Genomic DNA, 21,734 nt, shown 5'->3' with positions numbered 1-21,734 from the left:
GTTGACAGGCATTTTTCTCTGTTTACATTTAATACTGATTAGTAATCCTCTACCACTGCATTGTGCCTGGAAAATGATTAACAAAATGTAATCATATAAACAAGAGATGAGAGGCTATTGCATCAGTCGTTTCCTCAAACTCCCTTGAGACTTGACAGTTGTCCAGTCCAGTCAGTGACTTTCCACTACAACCATGTCAATACTGTGATCTCATTATCTGACATAGATATGAACTACTACTAATGACTGACGGCTGGGCTGATCCTTTTAAGTGACTCATATTTCTCTCGTATACTACAATGTGATTAAAACATAACATTTTCCACTGATTACTTTCCTTGGTCTGAGCCCAAGTTATGCTTTTGATTATAAATAATGTATTTGTAAGGGATTGACATGCCACACAGGGAGTTATACTTTTTTATGCTTTAAAAGGGATTTGCCTAATCCAAACATACAGTACGTACATGAAAAATATCCAGTTTTTATTACCTGAAGGGTATTCAAAAAACCCTATTGCTATTTATTGCAATAATAAAATCAAGAAGAAAATGTTGCAGAAAAGCGAAACCAAATGGTGATAGTGACATTAAGATTTCAGTGATATATTATTTATTCAGCTCTACTCATTTGACTCATAAATATGTGAATACAAAGTGAGCAAGGCAGCATGATTTACAATATTGTGTTGTGCACCCAAAACGCCCAAACTGTGATCATAAATTGGGACAGTCATTGTATCAATTCCTCAAACCACAGAAGATAACTATAGGAATCACGTTTCCTAGAAGGGGTTAGTAATAAGATGAGATGTTGCACACAGCAGAAAATAGCTAACCTTTGTTTCCCTTGCAATAATAAAACAAGTCATGTGTTTAATAGTGTTATCTTGCTGTGAGTGCTCTTTAGTTATATGGTCTACTGGTCATGGTTTACAAAAAAATTTCCTCTCACCCAAGATGGGTCCATGTAAAGGAGCAAGACAATCTAACTGTACCTGACAAGCACCATAGATTCAGCTTTCAGAGGCAGCTGCTCCACACATCCAGAAAAGCAGCTGCTTATGTGCTACAGGCTGATCTCCTCTTACCTTGGTTTATTCCCACTTTCGTCCCTAAACTTCACTTGTCAACAATCATCAGGCTTTATCACTGGCAACCTTTAACCATTACTTCATTATCCTACAGCAGCCACGTGTTGTATCATTAAGATTATCTCTCCCACCTTTATAGCTAAATACATTCTACAGATTTGTTGATGTAGTCATCAGCTTCATGTTATCTTAGTATCTGGATCAAAGGCATGAAGATCCAATTAAATAAACAAAACATCAAAGCTAATTGTGGGTATAGATTTCACTTAAAAGTAACACATTCTCCACTGAAGTATTCGAGTATTTCCTTAAAAATACAATAAAGTTTTAAAATGGCTAGTTAGGCTAATTCCTGAATATTTATGTTTTATGTGTCAGCAGATTATTATTCTTAGAGCTGGTGTAAACTTCACTTACACCAGCAAGGTAGCCTATTAGTAACATGTATAAAAGTTGAATGAATGTGCGCCCGTACAGTCCGTCACTTTTTTGAGTCCAAAGAAACACAACCTTTTTGTTGTGAGTTTTTAGGCAGATGTTGGGAGTTCTTGCAGTGCATGTGTTGTCAGAGTGATGGAGATGTTTTCTGAATTTACAGCATAATCATGTTGAGAGTTTTTGCAGTGTAAATACTTTTTTTTTTTCTTTCTTTTTTTTTTTTAACAGTTTTCTGTTGAAATTTTCAGCAGCACATGTTCTGGGTGTTTCTAACACTCTGGGGCCTGATTTGGCCCTCATACCGGTAATCACATCAGTCCTCAAAGATGTAGTCTGAATTTGCAGCTGTTTTCTTAGTTTGAGGCATAGGTTTGAGGTGCGCCGGGCTCTCAGGGACCCCTGTATGTGTGCAGAGATATAATCCATATCATGACAGTAGCCTATATCATGTCTATGTGTGTGCAGGGCCCCTGGATGTGCCAGGGCCCCTCTGGCAGCAGGGGCCCCTCTCTCTCACTCCGCCGCAGCAGCAGCAGCAGCCGCCTCCGCCGTGCCGCGTCACACGTGGAGCGGAAGAGGAAGCTGAGCAGAAGAAGTAGGCCGTCCGTCCAGCCTCCTGCTGCCGCCGCCGCTGCTCAGTAGTTAGCTGCTGCTGCCGCTGCTCGGTGGAGCTCCAGTGTTTTCACGGCGATGATTGACAGAGTCAGCGGAGGTTTACACGGGCACGTCCGCGAACCCGCTCGGTTGTTATCGTAACAGCGAGATTTGCAGCATGGCGAGTCAAGAAAGAGTCAAGAGTTGTCGCCACTCTAACACAAGAACAAGAGCGCCGTGTATCGGATTCCTGAGGATATTATTTATTGCTTTTATTCACACGACGCGGGCGAATAAACAAGGTTTGTAACTGAGCTGGCGACGTCCGCGTTAGCCCGCGCTAACTTCCGCAGGCATTTCCACCAAGTGTCGGTGGAGGAGGTTACCTCTGCGGGCCAACTTTATCTCGGCTAGCCCGCTACAGCGCTAACACAGTTACTTCTCCGACAGCGACACAAACTGTTGTCGGTTCTTCTTTGACACCAACGAACATTTCCGAGGAGCCGCAGTGTTTGACTCGCTGAGCCCAGCTCACAACGGGTGGCCGTTAGTCAGTGAGTTGTGAGTTAGTTAGCTGTGTGTGGCCTCAGTGCAGGTTAGCTCCGTCTGTAGCTTGTTGTCATGTTGTCATCCCTGCTGCCTTATAAGGCTGAGTTGGGCCAACACTGTACTCAGCAAACACTGAAAACTGTTACACGGCAGCAGAAACGGGGGTAACAGTTAGCAGCCCCGTGTTAGCACCGTGGCTAGTCCAAATGTTAGCTCGCATCGGCCACTTTGAGTGATCTTAGTGAAGAGATGACAGAGCAGCGACATTATTGGCAGCCCTCTGTCTCGGGCAGGTTACCGAGCTCTACTTCCTCATACTGGGGCCCAGGCAGAGGAAATGCGGGTGTCAGTCAGATGACAAGTTATTTGTAAACGTGGCTGAGCGTTTTGATTTGACCCCTCGGTGGGCTCCTGCTTGGCACCGACCAGTGTGCGGGGCCAAATGAAATGACAGCCGCATGTTGTTTATCCAGCGGACTGAAGTGTCCGGCTGTCAGATCTACTGATCATGTCAGGACACAGCGATAAGTCCCACCGGTCGTAAGTGGACAGCTGCAGTTCATGTACCAGACGAGCTGTGCCAACTCTGAAACGTGCCTGGTGCCTTTAAATCGTTTACATTGGTTCCCTGACATGTGCAGCTCAAACAATGGAGACACACGCCAGTGACTGATAAAGCAGCAATACATGGCTTATTTGGCAAATACTGTGAATTCACTTTGTCATGCTGTTACCAACGCCAAGGCGCAGCAAACTTGGTCACTTTATCTAGATCGACAATAGTCAGGCTGCACTATTTTATCTACCTGTACAGATTTACACAGGTCTATGCCAGGAGAGGTAATATGATGTTTAATTAAGAGAAACTGCTCCCTTTCATTTTGGCATTTGCCCAGAAACCTACAGTTGTACTTGGCCAACAGCTGTGACCATTAGGCCCAAAGCTGAAGCATGTAAAAGACAAACTGAGGCACCGAAGACTGTATTTGTTATGGGACATTTTGAATTTGAATATGTTTCACTTTTCATTCAGTGCCTCGCTGCTCTCACTTTCACTAGGTCTAGTCATATTTTTGCCTGCTTATACAACTATGGTATAGCAAGACACATTGTTTTGTACCTCTAGATACTTTTATATAAAAGGTAAATCATGAACTTGGAAAAACTCTGAGCAGATGCTCATCCACAGACGGCTGGCTAAGTTTGATCTGCAAGATGTACTTGTGTCATGGCGGAAGTGAAACCTAAGGAGGAACTAAAACTGTCAATTGTTGCACCAAGTGATTAGATCACCTCAATCTAGTTGGCTTTTTTTTTTCTGTCTAAAACCTAATGAAGTGTGCTGTGAATATGATCTGGAAAGGTTGGTCTGACAGCACAAGCTGTGGGATGTAGATGGTGTCAGGTGAAACGCTTCTCAGTAGAGTGAACGCATAAAAAATGCTGAGTAGTGAGTTGAGTTTTAGACTCTCTAAGCTCGTAGATTCATACTTTGAGTGAGTCATATGCCAGGGAATAGGAGAGACGTCCCGTGTGAATCCAGTTGATAGTAATGTGATTACAAACACACAGCTCAAGTATATCAGACAGGCTGTGCTGCTGACTGAAGTTCCTTTTTGTCTAGGACAGAATATGAGCAAAGTTGTTTTACACCAAACGGCCCAGTGGCCTGACACCTTGTAACCTCCGGAAATAGATGTGTGTGTGTGCGTGTGTTGTGTCTTGACAGTGGCACATGTAAGTGTTTCTTCTCGGCACGATGGGGGGGGGGGGTTGGACACCAAACTTCAACACCAAGTGAAGCAGCTTCTAGACTTGTTCAAGAGATTAAAGTTCAAGTAGAGAGAAGTTATCTTTACCAGTATACTGCTTTGTGGTTCAGGAAGATATGACTGCTTACAGATGACTTTTGCATTGGACATTTGGGGGGGAGGGGGGGTCCAGCAGAGAGCTATTTTTAATTATCTCTCTCTGGCTATAGCTTTTCTTATGATTTCACCACACTTCCTCTGAAATGGTGTAACATTGGCTGCTGCTGCTACCCAACAGCTCCGATGCTGCATCATGTAAAATCAGCTGTGCCTTCGCGAGGCCTCTGTATACGGTGCTTTGCCATGCAAAACGGGTGAAACGTATCAACACTTAGAATGTCTCTGTGCGTTGTGTCATTTCTTTTACGTCTTTCACCTGCCAGGCTTTATGAGTTTGCCATGTAAAGTGTTGAAAACTAAAATTAGAAACAGTAGTGGTTGTGATAACACTCACATTGTCTTCCTCTTACTTTTTTACAGCATTCATTCAGTCAGACACAATTCTAGAGGTTCTACATTTTGGCGAAGGAAGCCTCTTACAGGTACGTTTTACCCTTTTTTTTTGTTTTTTAATATAATTTGTTGCCTTTTCATTATGATGACTAACATTTACAAACAAACACAAATGCATGTTGGCTACTTGGTTTACAACTTGCAATTTGATCCCCCTGCCCCTCCACCCTCACAGTCACAGTCACAGTCAGAGTCACCTTTTTAATGATGACTTACTGTATCTCTGTTTTCCTGCAGGCGGAATCTGACATTGATTTTAGTTTATATCATCAACAAAGGTACGTTTTTATTTATTCACTTTCAAAATATTCTCCCCCTCTTGTGATCTAAAGATATTTATGCATTTAAATGCCACCACATTGGTGATGTGCTAGACTAGTCAGGCACATTTACATCTATGCTGTTCCTCATTTGCATGCTATTGTAAAGCGCCACTGTATAGTGGAAAGTGCAAGTGTAGGAAGAGAGCTGTCGGACTGGGCCGACAGTGGCACGCACAAATTATTGTTCTCCCTCATTCAACACAACCAACATTCCCAAAGAGAAGTAGCACGCAACAAAGATGAGCTGAAATTGTACTAATGTGTTTATCAGTTTCCGTGAACATGAGAACAAGCAGATACAAAAGGTTGTTTTGTCAAGGCTAACAAACCTGCAGAGGACTTTTATTACCTCTCGGCCGGTTATGTAGTGTCAGTTAACTCCCCAAAATAAAAAGCTGGAGAAGCATAATCACAAGCTGCCAATGCCTTGAGGCAAGACAGCCACTTGAAGCCAACACACACTTGGTAATAAGCATGAAGTCCGTTACAGGAAGAAAGAGCAGCTTTTTTTTTCTTCCCTGAGGTTACACCCATATGCATTCATTGCCCCACCACCCCCCTCATCTCTCTGAAACATGTGCTGTTGGTGACATCAGTCGTCAGGGAAACTGCTCGGCCTGTGGCACCTGTTGTTGGGCCCGGCCGGCCTCTGTCCTGCCGTAGCTGCTCGGAAGAGTTGAGTCAAAGAGCGAAGGCGCAACGAGGCGAGTCGGAGAGTTTGTGCCCGCGCCGATGAGGCGGAGCGGGGCAGGCAGGCGGGCAGGCAGATGGTTGTGTTTTTTGGAGTACTGCCTCACCTCTGATACTAAACAAGTGTCCATGGTTGGGTCACGTTGCCTCAGAGTCAGGATTGCTCAAACGCTCCGAGCGCAGACACAAACAGAAAAGTGACTGCACACTGCTTTGGGGGATGTTCCAGTTGGCTTTCTTGTGTCAATCTCGGATAAACATCAGACTATTAAATCCCAGCACCGTGAGAACCATAGTGTCTGTCTGAGAACTGTATAGCGAGTCCTCTAAAAATGTTTGGATACCGCTCAGTGGCTGAAATCTGCTGTGTGAAATCGAGTGCTTAGAGAGAGTAAACACTGTTTTAAAAGTCAGGAAACGTATAAAAGTCACTTTTTCAACATCGTGCTTTTGTATTTAATTCTCCACATAACATCAGTCCCCTGTGCTCAGTTTTGGCATTCGTGTTTTGTCTGGGGAAAACATACAGAGAGCCTTTACTATTTGTACAGTACGTTCTAATCCATAAAAAGGTTATCTTGTTCTGGCATAGCGTGACCACTCCCTCAACCAGGGGGGAAGGTATTTTGACGTTTGACTATGTTGTTTAAGAGTTTTTTAAAAGCAGAGCTTCCTCTTTCTAGTATTGTTTGGGCAGTTTGGGTGAATCTCTTTGACTTTGCTGATAATTATCTCTTTTGTATCACTCAGACTGCTCATTTTTTATGAAGAAAGCTTTGAATATGCTAGTCTCTGCTTTTCACAGTTTTTATTTTTTAAAATTTTTATGTACAGGTTAGTCTGACACTGGACATACCCAGCCCCTCCCCATGATCTCCCCAGCTCCTCCAATTACACACTGGCATTCAACACATTGGCTCTGAAGCAGCGAGCGAAAGGCCGCAGAGAATTCACAGCCAGGATACATGTGAATCCTTAATCCCGCAAGAATTTTGTCAGTAGTTGTTACCGTATATTAATGAGTGGAGTGAGGGACAGGCTGTAGATGACAGATCATCCCAGTGGAAGACTGCACGGTTTGCGTGTCTGCGTGGATCGCTGTGGGTCTCAAGGGATGGAAATCCATCCCGTCTGTAGGGAGCTCGGACCATTGTCTGCTCCTGTACACGCTGGCCTGGTAGTAAATGGGCGAAATTGATCTCTGGTAAATTGTACGACTCTAGGGTGATGTTAGAGTAATTACATTAGAGTGAAGTATCAGGAAAAAGTGTTATGTCCGATGCAAAAGAATCGGTGAACAAACCTTTTTGCATCTTTTCCATGATTGGCTAGTCTGTATATTCTGAGTAGAGAATATAACTTCTAGGTGTTTGCCTTCCAGCCATTAAAGGAATAGTTCACCAAAAAATGAAATTCAGTCATTAGTGCATCTGGAGACCCAGGAGGCCGGCGGTTCGTAGTCCAACGAAAACTTTATATGAGAGTCAATAGCGCCCAACACAAAAACGTCCATAAAACTACACAAAAACATTTAATATTCCTCCTTACTGCTCGTTAACTGCAATCCAAGTGTCCTGAAGGGATATAGTCCAGAGAGAGCGCGCCCCAGGCAAATTCAATACAGGACTGTTTAGGCTGTAAAAATGTCCTAAATGACGTTGTTTCGAGTAAACTCTGGACTATATCCCTTCAGGGCAGTTGGATTGCAGTGGACGAGCAGTAAGGAAGAATATTAAATGTGTTTTGTGTAGTTTTATGGACATTTTTGTGTCGGTCATAGTACAGCATGAGTGTGAGTCAATGATGAAGGCGAACTATTCCTTTAAGTGACTTGAGGCCTGAACCACACCTGGCTGCAGCACTGCTGAACTTCTCTTTTCCATGAGATTTTCATAACGCCTCCCAGCACATAGTTGTGCTCTACCAAGGAAGAGGTGTCTCTCTTTAGGGACGGCCTTGGCCATTGTTGGCTACACCTGTTGTTGAACAGGTTTGGTGAGTTATGCCCGTGTTCTACAACGAGGCAAAGTGCAAGCTGTTTCCGTCATGTGAGAGAGTAACCACCACTCTCTTCGCTTCTTTTCTTCTTTTCTTCCACTTTTAATTATATTTTTGGGAGGGTGGGGGGGGGGTTTCCAGCTATGGATTTTCATAGATATTTTACATATGAAAATAGTGCAGATGGGAGTGGGAGCGTGATGCATTGTTAAGCACCTAAACACGGACTACAGTGTCTGTGCTCATTTGTTTGAAATGCACACCAACATGGATACTATTTTTCCCAGCCTGCTGCTGCTGTTGTCACGTGTCCCTCTCTCTCACAGCACATCCCCGCACCGTGGGAACTGCCGACCTATACGATTTGAACCTCCAATGTTGGACTTCCATGAACAGTGAGTGTCTCATATGTTCTACTGTTTTGTTACTGTGCGCTCCATGCTTTTACTACATCTCTCATCTTGTTACTTTTCCTTACAAGTATTGTTTTTTGTGCATGTTACTTACAAACCTACACGACCGACCTCAACCTGTCCACAGTAAATGGGCTGATGACATATCTGTGGAATGCACTTAACAAAACCACACATTTTTTAAAGTCCAGCACCTAGCTTCACCCAGGGCCTGACATATTCTGTCACATTCCAGTCTGACAGTAGGTGCACACCCATGCGGTATGACCCAGCTCCAAGTGCAGCCAACAGCGCACTCACAGGGTACAGAGTGCAAATCATTCAGTAGCGCTGTAAAAAAAGCTTGGACCCCAGTAAGGAGCCCAGCTGCCTCAGCCCCCCCCCCACTACAACAACAAATAATCCACTTATCGGCTGTGAATGTTTTCGGAGGGCATGAAAATGAGACCTTGAGAGGTTCTTACTCTCTCTGTCTCTGACACATGTGGAACAATGGCAGGATTTGAATGAGCGGCTTCATTCAAAACGATTGAAAAGAATAAAAGCTGATAAGCACTTCCAATCGACCCTGCCATCGTGCCTGACTGCGCATTTGCGGCAGGTGAAATCAAAAAAACCTCTCCCAAGTCTCAAGTCTGCACAAGTTGATTTTCATACCACATTGAAATGAAAGAAACCACAGGCTGTAGGAAATCAAAGATATATGCAGGGCCTCGGAGGTTGAAGTACAGTGTGTGTAGTTAATGGGCTATAACATGCAAAACCACTGGTGTGGCCCTTCAAATCAAATCTGAAGATGGTAGCCCAAAGGAATGTCAAGTCCATCATGAATCACTTTAGTGGGTGGCTCCACAGTGAGGTTATGTCTGTCATTATGCCTCGAAAAAGAGGTTTTATTACTCTCCAAACCTTCTTCATGTTTCTTTTCTTTCTTCTTTTCTTCCTTTTTTCCATTACTTTTCTTTGTCTTTGTTTTTCTGTTTAACAGGTGAACTACTACTCACGTTTAACTGATCTCAATCAGTTCAGACTTTGGTGTTAATTTTGTGTTATCATGACATCTCTATTGGAGTTTTTGTTCATATCCCCAGTGTGGTGCTTTTTATAATTACCCTCTAATGTCTTTTAAATATGTGGTTGTTTACTTACTTGTACAAATGTTTTTTTCCTCTTCCTCCTCAGGCCTGTGGGAATGCCAAAAATGGAGAAAGTTTATTTACATAATCCTAGCTCAGAAGAAATTAGTTTGATATCAATATCAGCAACAACAGCACATTTTCACGCATCCTTTTTCCAGAATAGGGTAAGTACGCATCGCTTTGTTCATTTGTTTCTGAAAATGTAGAACTGTCTTGTTTTTTGTTTTTTTTTAAAGAGTCCCCTGATCTGTAGTCCCATGGCTTTGCTGATTGCACCGCGTTTCATCATTTCATCATCATGCTCATCATGAGGCAGTTTTTAACTGGTGTAATTAATTAAGTGTGACACTCGGACACTATCAAGACACAGATGATTGTTTTTGCTTTAAACTCAAACACGAGCCGTCGACAAGCGCGTCAAACGAGTAAACAGCAACATTCAGACGGCAACAATAATGTGGGAAGTCCTGATGCAAGTCACATGTGCAGCTTGAACATGTGACCACTCTGGGCACTGAAGTCTCTAACTGTTTAGAGATATAGATGAGTTGCAGTGAACAAAGGGCCAGTCAACAACAGAACCCAACAGCAAATAAAACTGGGAAAGAAATGCCACAGTATCAAGTTATCTGGTGTACACAGTCTAAAAATGACACATCTTGTTAGTGGTGTTTTAATAAAGAAAAAGCACTAAAAGTTGCCATTCAACCACAGGATGCAGTTTCCCAAGAGCATGAGTCCAAAATAACTCCAAGAGGGCGATAAACACATTCTGCGCTTCGTAACAGATGACTGCAGTCAATCCGTATTGTCCTGGAAATGTTTTCTAACATACATATATTTTCTTACATGGCCATAACTCATGTTTTTGTGCTGCATGCAGAGACGCCCTTTACAGGAAAGACCTGTTCTGTTACTCCAACCACAGCTGCAACAGACATATATTTGTTAAAGTGTGGCTTAACAAGTATTAAACAAGTGCTTGAAGAATGTTTTGACCAATACGCTGTCCTGAGACATTGATTATACACTGTAAGTTAGGTTGTCTAACAAGGATGTTTGTTGTTTGCGTGTTTTAGCGTGTGTCTGAGTTGTGGTTAGACAGGACTCTAGGTAAAGGGCTTTCTTTTTTCACAGTTGCTTCTCATAGTTTTCATTTGGATAAAAATAGGACTTCTGCAGTTTTTGTCAACAGGCAGTGAAATGCGTTTTGCTCAGTTTGGACTAAAGAGAGAGCAGATCGTACACTAGGGAAAATCAGTTCAATGTTTTCACTTTTGCAAGTGTTTTCTGTCATATCTTCTTGTGAAGCTACAGTTTAGTGCAGAGTGTCCATAAAGAGATCATGAAGGTCTGGTGCATTAATGTGGTAATGCAGTAAGTGTAAAAATAAATTCATCTGCAGGACACGAGAGTCTGGCTCACAAAGAAGTTCACTGGGAGGGAGGTCTGTGTGGTTGTGAAGATAACAACCAAAGGCCTCTGGTCTTCTGTCATGGGGTGTGTTTGTATAAAGGCTTTGCACATTAGAGTAGACAACTTAACATCTTTAGGGGAATCCTTTTTAGAGATTGTTTGAGTGATGACGGAATGTACGATGGGCAGTTTTGGATAAATTCTTTTATTAGTTTACAAGTTGGTTGTACTTCATAGTGTCATCATGTTTGGTATCCATTCCTATTCTGCAAGGGCTAAATTTCTTCTTGCTCCAGCGTGTTCAGACAGTTTAACTTCATAAACAAACATGTCAAAGAGCTTTATTTTGGTCTCATCCACGGGGGATATTTTATCCATTGGTACTTTTCCTGAATAAATTAAGTATCCTCAAGGTTTGAAGTCTTAGTGAATAGATCTGTGGAGCCTCAGGATGTCTTTTATTGAAGCCCAGTCACTTTAGAAGAACAGGGGAATCATTTGTGTATGTATCTTGCATAATGTGATATATAATACTGTACATTTTCACACATTTGCAGAGTTGAACTTTCTCCTTGTTCGGCCCTGTGCTCAAAGGGATGTGTGGGAATCTTATTGGCTCACTACAAATAAAGAGGGAAAACATGGTTTTTAGTTTGGAGAGCAGGGTGTCCTGTATTTTCTATCTGCCAAGGTCCTTCACCAGCCTCAGGCCTCTATTATCTACACTATGTGGGAGTGTTTCACAGTGTGTCTCTTGGGGCAGCAGATTAATGGCATCTGGGTTAGGGTTGAGCTTGATTATAAAAGGTTTATGATCACACCAATTTAGGATCCATTAAGATGAGTTTTTGCGAGATTGGTCAATACATTTACTTACACAGGCTAATTACTAACAGCTACAGGTAGGGCTATAGATGTATGGAGGGACGTGAATTTGAGTGCCTGAAGCTACATCCGGAGTTAATTCATGACTACATTTACCAGATATACCTGGTGATATGACTGTTTGTGTTATTCACTGACTGGTATAATGTGATTATATATACCAGCATTCTTTCAGTCCCAAATACAGTTTCAGACTACAATCTCACTTTGCTGTGGTCACATGATCTGTAGCACATGTTTTGTGTCAGTACTTTCCCAGTGATTTATTATCTGTGTTCCAATAAATCCTATGTGCAAATACTCGAAAATATATACAGTATTTCATACTATAGAATAAAAGAATGGATGAACTAAACTTGGCCTTTGGACTAAAACACGTCTATATCATGTGTCATTACTTCAAGTCTCTGCCTTTAAGGATTACCAGCAGTAAAGGGCAAGGGTATAATTTCCACTAATCATGAGGGGGGCATCTACCCCTCTTTTTCAAAATCCTATGTTAGTCCCCCTGACTTTCATAATTAGAGAAATGTATTTTTGTATAACTCACCACTCTCAGCAGCCCAGACCAGAGAGGAGGTAATAAAAACACTGTTTATCTGATTTGCCTTTGGTTATTACCCTGCAATGCAAACACGAGTCTTAAGGAACAGCAGAAAGTGGGGCAGCGGGTACTTTTACTTTATCTTTTTGCCCTGGGTCTCAACTGTCATAGTTGCCCCACCTTGTTGGTGCAGGTTGTTGACGTAGGACGGGTCCAATAAGGAAATACCTACACCTTAATAAGAGCATCTGCATGTGTTTTGATAAATTAAAAATCACATTCAAACAACATTGTTACTATAAACTGGCAGGAAACAGAATTCAGGCTCATCTGCACAGAAGTTGAGTTTAGCTGTTATGTTTTCATAGCAGTGGACTTTTCAGGTCAGATGTGGTGGTCGCCGGTGGTAACATCTTTGCGGTTATCAGCCAGGCTGTCCCACTTGTCAGCACATGTGTAAATAACTGTGGGAGGCCGTCATCTGCTCTGTTTAAGTCATATGTCATCTGTTCTTTCTTCAGATTATTCCACCAGGAGGGAACACATCATTTGATGTGGTGTTTCTTGCACGAGTAGTTGGGAATGTAGAAAACACTTTATTTATTAACACCTCACATCATGGAGTGTTTACATACCAGGTACAGACTTGAATAAACAAAACCTCTTTTCAAACTTGGTTTTATGCTTTCAGAGGTTTCACCAATATTTCTTTCTCTTTGTCCTGAAGGTTTTTGGGGTCGGCATCCCAAACCCCTACAGACTGCGACCCTTCATAGGGGCTCGAGTCCCAGTAAACAGCAGCTTCTCACCACTAATAAACATCCACAACCCATACAGTGAACCACTGCAGGTAATCAGAGACGTGAGACTCCATGATGGCAAAAAGTGCCTGTGACTGACTTATTTCTATACACTGGTCAATTTCTGTCATGATATTCAAGTGTTGCTGTTCCTCTTGTTCCTCCTCCTCAGGTTGTTGAGATGTACTCCAGTGGTGGGGATCTACATCTAGAGCTTCCCACAGGTCAACAAGGAGGCACTGGGAAATTATGGGTGAGTTTTATATTCCTTTCTTTTCTGTATCGACTCTGATTTTAATTTGAAAACCAATGATGATGGCAGTGAGAGTTGAGTCCCAGTCCCTCAACCGTTGCATCGTCACTACAGGAGATTCCTCCGTTTGAGACAAAGGGGGTGATGAGAGCCAGCTTCTCGTCCAGAGATGTGGACAACCACACGGCTTTCATCAGAATCAAAACCAACGCCCCCAATGAGGACCAGTTCATCATCCTCCCTGTAGAGGTGGAGGTCACATCAGGTGCCGTTTATTTCCCACAAGACCTCCGCTGTGACAATTCAGTTGTACACAGTGTTTTCAGATTTCACATTTTTTGTTTTCTCTGCACAGCCCCTGGTATTTACTCCTCCACAGAGATGCTTGATTTTGGTACGCTGCGTTCACAAGGTAATTCATCCCACAAACAAAACTACTTTAATCACATACTGTTATTCTCCGTTGCTCATTTTCATTCTGTGTTTCCCAACTACTTTGTCTCGCAGATCGTCCAAAACTGCTGAACGTACACCTTTTAAATTCAGGAACAAAAGACGTTCCGATTACAGTGAGTATCTTGAGTAGCCCTCTTTAATCTATATACTTAAATGGTTATCCTGCATCTTATGTAACCTTCTCTTTTATTTATGATTTACAGAGTGTACGCACAACCCCATCAAATGAAGCCGTCACAGTAGATTTCAAAGCAGTCACGCTAAAAGCTGGAGAGAGCAGATATACCAATGTTGCAAGAATTACTTTTGATCGTAAGTTGTTCTTTTCAGTATCGTAATAATAGACATTTTTAATAATGGCCAGATTTCTTAAAGCAACACTATGTAGGATTTGTGGTAGCTACTGGTACACTGGTTGAGAAGAACAACTGTCTGCTACCTACTGTGTCTTTCCCAGAGAAGCACAGTAGCCTATGTGAATTTGTTGCCGGTGTCGCTGCTGTTGCCAGGGCCCGAAGGAGGCTGGTCGGCCGATTGGCCCAGCACAGGCACAGGGCGCTGGTGTGTATGTGAGAGGAGCAGGGAGACCAGGCTCACCGCGGTGTTCCTACCCGCGCAGGGAAGTTAAATAGGGCGGTTTCAGCCGACGCAACCCTTCTCAGGCTGCAGCGGCGGCACCATTCATCCTATTAACCATTTTTCTACCACTTCAGTGAGTTTGGAAAAAAATATTTCAAGGTTGAAAAACTACATAGTGTTGCTTTAATATAGATTAAACAACCAGTTTTATAACTTATTTGTTTGCATGTGCTACCACCAAACGCTTGCTCCATCATCACCCACTTCTATGGAATATGATGCATATCAATGACACATATTATTTAAAAATGTCTTGAGGAAGTGCAGTAATAGACCAATTTTTGTTCATGGTCGAGGCAGTCATCTTCAGCTTTAAAAATTTTACATCATGTTCTCACTCCAGCAGTTTTGTTTTTTTTAACACGTCTTGGTTGAAATGTTACACAATTTCCTCTTGCAGGGGCCTTGTATCCTTTTGCAGTGCACTTATCTACACTCTTTATCTTGTTTTCTCATTGCAGCCTCAAAAGCGAGAAGACCATATCAATTCACTGGTAAAATAACTGTTAAAGCAAAAGAAAAGAGCTACTCCAAGCTTGAAATCCCATACCAGGCAGAGGTTTTAGAAGGGTGAGTTATCCTGTCGGTGCATGTGGGCGAGTGGGCGAGTGGGCGGCTTTATGTACTAGATAAAGGGGGAAAAAAACTCTGCCGTGGCTTGACTGGTTTGTCATTTGTTCTTTCAGCTACTTGGGCTTTGACCACACAGCTACATTGTTTCACATCAGGGACAGTCCTGTAGACCCAGTGGACCGACCCATCTTCCTCACAAATGCCTTTAACTTTGCAATCCGGATACATAACGTGTCCCTGCCTGAAGAGGCCAAAACCATGTTTAATGTGAGTGCCTCCAGTCATTCTGATTGTGAAGAAAGATATGTGCTATACACATGCAGGATCACTTTCATCACTTTTTTCTTCTCTTTCTATTTTAGGTGCAGAACTTCAGTGCACCTATTCTCATCCCCCCACACTCGTCACGTTACATCTTCTCACTCCTGTTCCGGCCAGTCCGACCATCCATTCACATAGACAGCAACATCCTGCTGGTTACAAATGCATCCAAGTTCCACCTGCCGGTCCGCGCCTACACAGGCTTCTTGGAGGTACGCAACAACACACAACCCGCTGAAGCAGTAGTATTCACAGAAATGGCTTCTCAGTTTGCAGGTCAACGGACAAACTCCAAAGCAGATAGCAGAAAAGTTGTGTTAACGTCATTTAATGGATTTATTTTCCTTCAAAAATTGTTACCCTGCCAACTACATGATACCAAATCAAAAACAGATACTGCTCTCTGCCTTGCTGTTCTGCCTGTCCATATCTTATAGAAATGACCATCTTCTAAATATTATTACAAACTAAAGTTAATAGGTGAAATAAGTCTTGGCTTTATATATGACTGACGTTCTCCCAAGCTAACCCTTACTTGATGTAGCACTATTGATTTAGCTGTGGAGCTGGCATAACTTGCTGTTTTGTCGTAACTGCAAATTCAAAAAAGGAGAAGTCAACATGTCGTTTTGCTTTTGCATCATGATCTTTGGGGACGACATGTGTCTGTATAACGTGGTGTTTGTTCTTTGTGGCCTTGTTGTGTGAACAGCCCCTGGTGCTCCCTCCCAGTCTGACGGAGAACCTCCTGGACTTTGGCGTCCGCAGCGCAACAGACACCAGCAGCATCATATTCGTGGTGGTCAACAGTAATCCTATAGAGGTAAAAACCTGCAGCAGCTGATTGTGAAATGATTCTCAGAGGTTTTCTAGGCAGCATGAAGGGCAGAGCTTCCTTAGTCTGAACCACAGCTTAGTAACTGTATTTCCTGTTCATTGACTAATATACCCTCCTGCCAGTTGGGTAAGGCATGTTTGCACAATCTTTACAATACGCTGACTAAAACTTTATCACGTTGCAACATAGTTTATGATAATATAATTATTTGGTAGTCGATAGTGTTTCTAGAGTCTAGAGTTCAGTCACACATTGTCCAAAAGGACAAAAGAAGTCACAGTACAATAGACATGATATTATGTCCTGGTCTTTTCATACCAATATCTATCCGCTCTGTCCTTTAGCTGGAGATCAAGTCCTGGCTGGTCACAGGGGACAGTCTTTCCATGGAGCTGCTTAAGACCGAGAAAGGAAACACAACAGTGGCCCTGAGTCGCCACAGAGAGCTGCAGAACACCTCAGCCTCCCATCACAAAACAGTAAGACCCTCAATGTCTCTCCTAAGCTGCTTTTTGACTGACTACCAGCTATTGTGCTAGACTAGTTAAACTAATGTTAAACTAGGGCTTCTAGTCTGTTTGCGACTCAAGCACTGCAGCAGATAAGCACACAGTGATGTCAGTGTCCATCTTGATCAGACAAAATAGTAGAAATGAGGTGGGAATCAAAAGAAAAACAAATGGCAGAACAGGAGTGATGGGGGAGTTTGATTAAAAAACCTTTTTCAGTTATTTTCAGATACAACAGTGACTTTCTTTTAAAGAAGTGTAGTTAACATATTTAGAGTATTATAAGGACACCTGCTACTTTGACTCACTTCCCTGTCGTGCGAGGTGGTTTCTTCATTTCAGATATGAAATCTTTAACCCACAGTATCTGAAACCCGATCAGATTGTAGATACGGTGTTCTTATTCCAAAGTCACGAAATTAAAGAGGAATGGAAAAAACAACTTTCTGATGTCGAGACTCTAATCTAATGCTATTTTTTTTCCTCTCTGCAAAGGTGATATTGGCATCTGGCTATTACGCAGCATTCAGAGTGACACTGGTGACCAAGGCACTGGAGGGCATGTACGATGGAGCCGTTCACATAACCACAGATTATGAGGTAGGAGGACGTCAGTCAACGTGATTTTAATGCTGTTGTTTTCAAGGAAAACGCCACCAGTTCTCAGTCTGAAGCTGATGAGAACTCTTCTCTTCCCTCAGATATTAACTATCCCAGTGAAAGCCCTCATCGCAGTGGGCACGTTAAACAGTTCTCCCAAACACATCGTTTTACAACCCTCATTTCCGGTAAGTAAGACTTCACTGCCCTGCGCTGACAACAGACTGAAGCTGAGATAAAGTGTCAACATACCTTCCTGTTGAACGCTCAAGGTGTTGCAAGTCCTGACCTGTGTATATATATGTTTTTTTTTCCCTATAGGGGAAAGTTGTTCATCAAAGCTTCAGCATACAGAGCTCTTTCACACAGAAAGTGAGGCTGCAGCAGATCCGCTCCCTGACAGAAGATATCCGTTTTTATTACAAACGGCTCCGCAGCAACAAAGACGAGCTGGAGCCCAGACGTAAATCGAAGGTAGAGAATCGCCTAAAGCGGCTAACTCAGTGAGACACATTCCCCCTTATAGACATGAACTTATTTATTTTCTCCATCTTTTTCAGGTGGCAAATATTTATTTTGATGCCAGCTTGCAGTGTGGTGATCACTGTTATGTGGGGCTGCCATTTGTGCTTAAATGTAAGTTTTTTTTTCTGTTTTTGTTATGTTTTGGTTTGTTTTTGTGGAGTATGTGTGTGTGTGACATTTTTAATCTCAAAATGCAAATGAAAGCTCCAGTCAGACTGGATTTAGTGCTTTAGGAGGACAGGGTGGTTTACCATCACCTGTCCTGGTCAGTGTTAAGTTGTAGGATTTCTTTTGTTCACAACCTGGTAATAAATACAGCCAATACAGTGTTTTGGAAAAATGACTTTTCCCCATGTGAGTAGGTTCCTGTCTGGAGCAACTTACAGTGGATCATTGAGTTTCTATTCTGGAGAAGAGCAGCTTCTCCTTTTTGTTTTTTTTTTCATCAGCCCTATGTGAAATTGAAGGAAACCAAAACGTTTTTGACGATCAGAGAGATGGAAACAAGCCAACACTAACTAATTAAAAAATAAATAAAACTATGAGAAGTGGAAAAATGCCTGTTAAGAGGGATCATATTTGCTCTTGTAAAGTTAGCTACAGGCAGTGGTATTCAGCTGCAAGCCCTGAGTTTTAGCTTTTATTCACTATTTAGCAAATGATTACTGCATAAAAGCACACTCAATTAGCTATTGACAGATCCTATTTTCAGTGTAACTAAAATTGTTGAGGCAGCACATTCTGGACATTTTTACAATTTTTGACTCAAATTCATCTGACAGAGCCCCCTCCCTCCAGACCTAAGTGCCCATTCTGCAGAGTTTTAAATGCTGCCTAGAACTTTTGAGTTAAATTACTGAGGAGCGCAGTGAATATTTTATTCCCCACCTCCCTCTGTAACGCTGATCCCATCTGAATGGGATCCCGGTTCAAAATTTAAGTGGTTAATGTTTTTTCTTCCACAGCTGAATCCAAGCCTCATGGGCTGGCGTTGCAGGAGGATATCTGGGATGCTGATGTGGATCTTCATCAGAAACTTCTCAGGCGATGGAAAGAGCTGAAAGAGCGTGCAGGACACAAGTAAACACTTAGGGATTCAGTGATCTTGGGCTTTGGTTATCAAATTTTACTAATTACTTTGTCCTCATTGGCGAACTATTTAAAGAGTATAACTAACAATGGTTCTTTCCTTGTTAAAGGATTGAGGCCGTGTTTGAAGTGAACACAGACCTGCAGAAAAACGTGCAAGCTAAAATAACAGCGCACTTGACCTGGCCCTCACTGGTCAACTCGTCACAACGAATTACGTTCCCTCTGACCAACACAAACAGCTCCTCTGTGAGTAGAAACAATCCCCTCTTGTTTTCCTACATGTCCAATAACACATGCGGGATGTTTTAAGGCGGTTTCAAAGTTGTGTTTTGGAGATTCGGGTGAGAAATCTTTTTGTTTTCTCTGTAGGAAGAGGAGGTGATTTTGCAGAATCCTGCCGACGTCCCCGTCTATGTCCAGGTTCTCCCTTTGGCCCTGTTACCAAACCCCTCGGTGTTCTCCGGGAAACTGGCCGACAGGTGAAAGAGTCTCCACAAAACCCTGCACGTTATTGTTCCTCATTCCCATATCGTACCACTAACAGTAATCTTGTCAAACCTCATGTCCCAGGTTTCCATTGGGAAATTTGTCCAACATCAACATCGACACGAACACCTTTGAGTTCCAGGTTCACAGAAATCAAGTAAGTGCTGCAGGAGTGACGACCGACTCCAGCGTCAGTCAAAGAATTTAGAGAATCAGCTGGTTGAAATAATCACATTCCTCTGGTCCTGAGGCAGCATGTGGAAGCTGTTTGACTCTAACAGGCTCTCTGTTTGTTTGGCAGACATCCCTAATGAAGACCAGTACTGGGTTTGTAGAGGGCTCAACCAGACCCTTTGTGTACAACCTCCTCCTGCTGCCTGGTGAAGTCAAGTCATTCAGCGTGAGGTTCACTCCCGTCAGCAACCACAGTGTCTCCTCCCTCCTCATTGTCAGGTAATGTCAGGTTTTCATCTACACTACAAAACAACGGCCCCCTTTTAGTGTTTTCACGTCCTGGTCTTACATTGTGTCCTTCACTGGGAATCTGTTCAGGAACAATCTGACCGTGATCGACACAATCGTGCTCCACGGACGAGGGACGACAGAGAGCCTGAAAGTTGCAGGGAAGCCTCCAGGACAAGGCAGCTCGCTGAGGTTTAAGATGACTGAGGCCCTTCTCAAAGACTGCACAGAGAGTGAGTGTGTGTTGCTGAGGCCCAGGTCAATGTGGATATATGGAGTCTGTTTGACTTGGGACAGAATCTATCAGTGCCACGGAGTCTAAGCAGATACAGCACATGTACAGTATCGGTGCATTCTCAGAATATGTTCATTGCACATCGTGACTTCTTGCTATCTTGATGATTTTTTTTTTCATAACCTCAACAGATAGCATTCTGATGCCTTTTATCTGTAATCAGGATCAGCCTATTTAATAACCTGAACACTTTGTACATCCAGAAGCCACATCATGTAAACTGAAAGTCCCTCTGACATTGTAATTCGACGTCCATCCCCCCTCCAGTTGGGTGGTTGTGGTGGTTGTGTGTTTATACTGCATGAGCATCTGTGAGACATTACAGCAATGATTCTCCTTTTCAGGGCAAATTCTGCCTCCCTGTGATGTCTCCATTTTCTTAAAGACAACTGTGAGCACTGACAGAAAAAAAACAGGAAACCAATCATAAGTGTGAAACATACAGAACGAAGAAAAACAAAAATAGAATAGATATAGTATACTTCCTGACTGTTAGACCACAGCACATTCCCTCATATAGAAACCCTGTCAGTTCTGTATAGGTGCATATTTACTTTTAAAAATATATTCTATCCACAATGATGAAATATAAAAATCGTACAGGAAGTCTGAGTGGCTTGCACAACAGGATGCACACTACTGCATAGTCAGAGTGAGAAAATAAAATCAGTCTCTTCACTGCTGGAATCTCATGTAATTAAAAGGACTTGTGCATGTGACAAGTCTGGTACAGATCCATTGACTGAAGACACAGGATCAGTGCTGAGTGTCCAACATTAATGTGATTTACTTCTGTTTGGTTCTTTACATTTTGCATCAACTCACCATCTCAAAGGAGAAACCATTATTCCACTAATTACTATCCCTTTAATTATTTCAGAGACAAAAGTCAAAGAGCCAAACTTCACCCTCAAAAGAACGTTCAGAGTGGAGAACACGGGCCTGCTCCCCATCACCATCAGATCAGCAGAAATCAACGGACATGCCTGTGAAGGATACGGATTCAAAGTTCTCAATTGTCAAGAATTTGCACTTAAGCCAAATGCTTCAAAAGACCTCATCATACTGTAAGTGAACAAACTGCTGCATGTTCCCTCAGACCATGAGTATTTCCTCCGTGTGTGTTTGTGTGTGTGCTCTCCTCATCAACCACAAGCTCTATTAATACTTGTCCTCAGCCTCTCTGGCTGAGTAAGCCTTCAGTAAGAGGATGAATTGGCTCTCTGTCTCTCTGCTGCCGCTGCTTGCTCTCCTCAGCTCTTATTTTTTTTATCATCACTTGTTATCCATTTATGTTAAATAGGAAACACTTTCCTGTTTTCCACAGATATTCAGGTCGGGACATGTTACTGAAGAAGTCAGTGGCAGCAGCTCAGGGGGCGGGGGCGTGCACTGGCTTGGTTTCAGATGTTATTTGTCCAAAAAAAGTTTGCCCCAAGTTCCTCTTTCATTATGAGGAATAGTGTCATGATGAATAGG

At 42.6% G+C, this 21,734-nt stretch overlaps 1 protein-coding gene across 8 annotated transcripts in view; it reads left to right on the top strand.

Annotated features, from left to right (window-relative positions):
• The first annotated feature begins 2,210 nt into the window (after positions 1 to 2,210).
• Positions 2,211 to 21,734, top strand: part of tmem131 (transmembrane protein 131) — a 28,574-nt gene continuing 9,050 nt past the window's right edge. For 4 of the 8 annotated variants that reach the window (XM_085773670.1, XM_085773668.1, XM_085773669.1 and 1 more), the window contains exons 1-28: positions 2,211 to 2,427; positions 4,966 to 5,027; positions 5,236 to 5,276; positions 8,336 to 8,404; positions 9,605 to 9,725; positions 12,928 to 13,044; positions 13,134 to 13,256; positions 13,379 to 13,459; positions 13,574 to 13,724; positions 13,815 to 13,871; positions 13,967 to 14,028; positions 14,119 to 14,227; positions 15,016 to 15,124; positions 15,241 to 15,394; positions 15,490 to 15,660; positions 16,161 to 16,271; positions 16,631 to 16,765; positions 17,291 to 17,395; positions 17,497 to 17,583; positions 17,717 to 17,869; positions 17,956 to 18,031; positions 18,886 to 19,000; positions 19,120 to 19,258; positions 19,382 to 19,491; positions 19,583 to 19,655; positions 19,800 to 19,951; positions 20,051 to 20,193; positions 21,136 to 21,322. In XM_085773670.1, coding sequence (XP_085629796.1) covers positions 2,304 to 2,427; positions 4,966 to 5,027; positions 5,236 to 5,276; positions 8,336 to 8,404; positions 9,605 to 9,725; positions 12,928 to 13,044; positions 13,134 to 13,256; positions 13,379 to 13,459; positions 13,574 to 13,724; positions 13,815 to 13,871; positions 13,967 to 14,028; positions 14,119 to 14,227; positions 15,016 to 15,124; positions 15,241 to 15,394; positions 15,490 to 15,660; positions 16,161 to 16,271; positions 16,631 to 16,765; positions 17,291 to 17,395; positions 17,497 to 17,583; positions 17,717 to 17,869; positions 17,956 to 18,031; positions 18,886 to 19,000; positions 19,120 to 19,258; positions 19,382 to 19,491; positions 19,583 to 19,655; positions 19,800 to 19,951; positions 20,051 to 20,193; positions 21,136 to 21,322 — 3,137 coding nt within the window. In that variant the 5' untranslated portion in view covers positions 2,211 to 2,303. Of the gene's footprint in view, positions 2,428 to 4,965; positions 5,028 to 5,235; positions 5,277 to 8,296; positions 8,405 to 9,604; positions 9,726 to 12,927; positions 13,045 to 13,133; positions 13,257 to 13,378; positions 13,460 to 13,573; positions 13,725 to 13,814; positions 13,872 to 13,966; positions 14,029 to 14,118; positions 14,228 to 15,015; positions 15,125 to 15,240; positions 15,395 to 15,489; positions 15,661 to 16,160; positions 16,272 to 16,630; positions 16,766 to 17,290; positions 17,396 to 17,496; positions 17,584 to 17,716; positions 17,870 to 17,955; positions 18,032 to 18,885; positions 19,001 to 19,119; positions 19,259 to 19,381; positions 19,492 to 19,582; positions 19,656 to 19,799; positions 19,952 to 20,050; positions 20,194 to 21,135; positions 21,323 to 21,734 lie in introns of all 8 variants that reach the window. The other 4 variants (XM_085773666.1, XM_085773664.1, XM_085773665.1 and 1 more) reach the window with 1 other exon arrangement.

Source organism: Trachurus japonicus, chromosome 4, assembly GCF_045865225.1.
Source record: "Trachurus japonicus isolate A0001 chromosome 4, Traja_1.0".
In the NCBI taxonomy this organism is placed as follows: Eukaryota; Metazoa; Chordata; class Actinopteri; order Carangiformes; family Carangidae; genus Trachurus; species Trachurus japonicus.
Note: the sequence above shows the minus strand (reverse complement) of the source record. Positions and strands in the feature narration are given on the sequence as shown.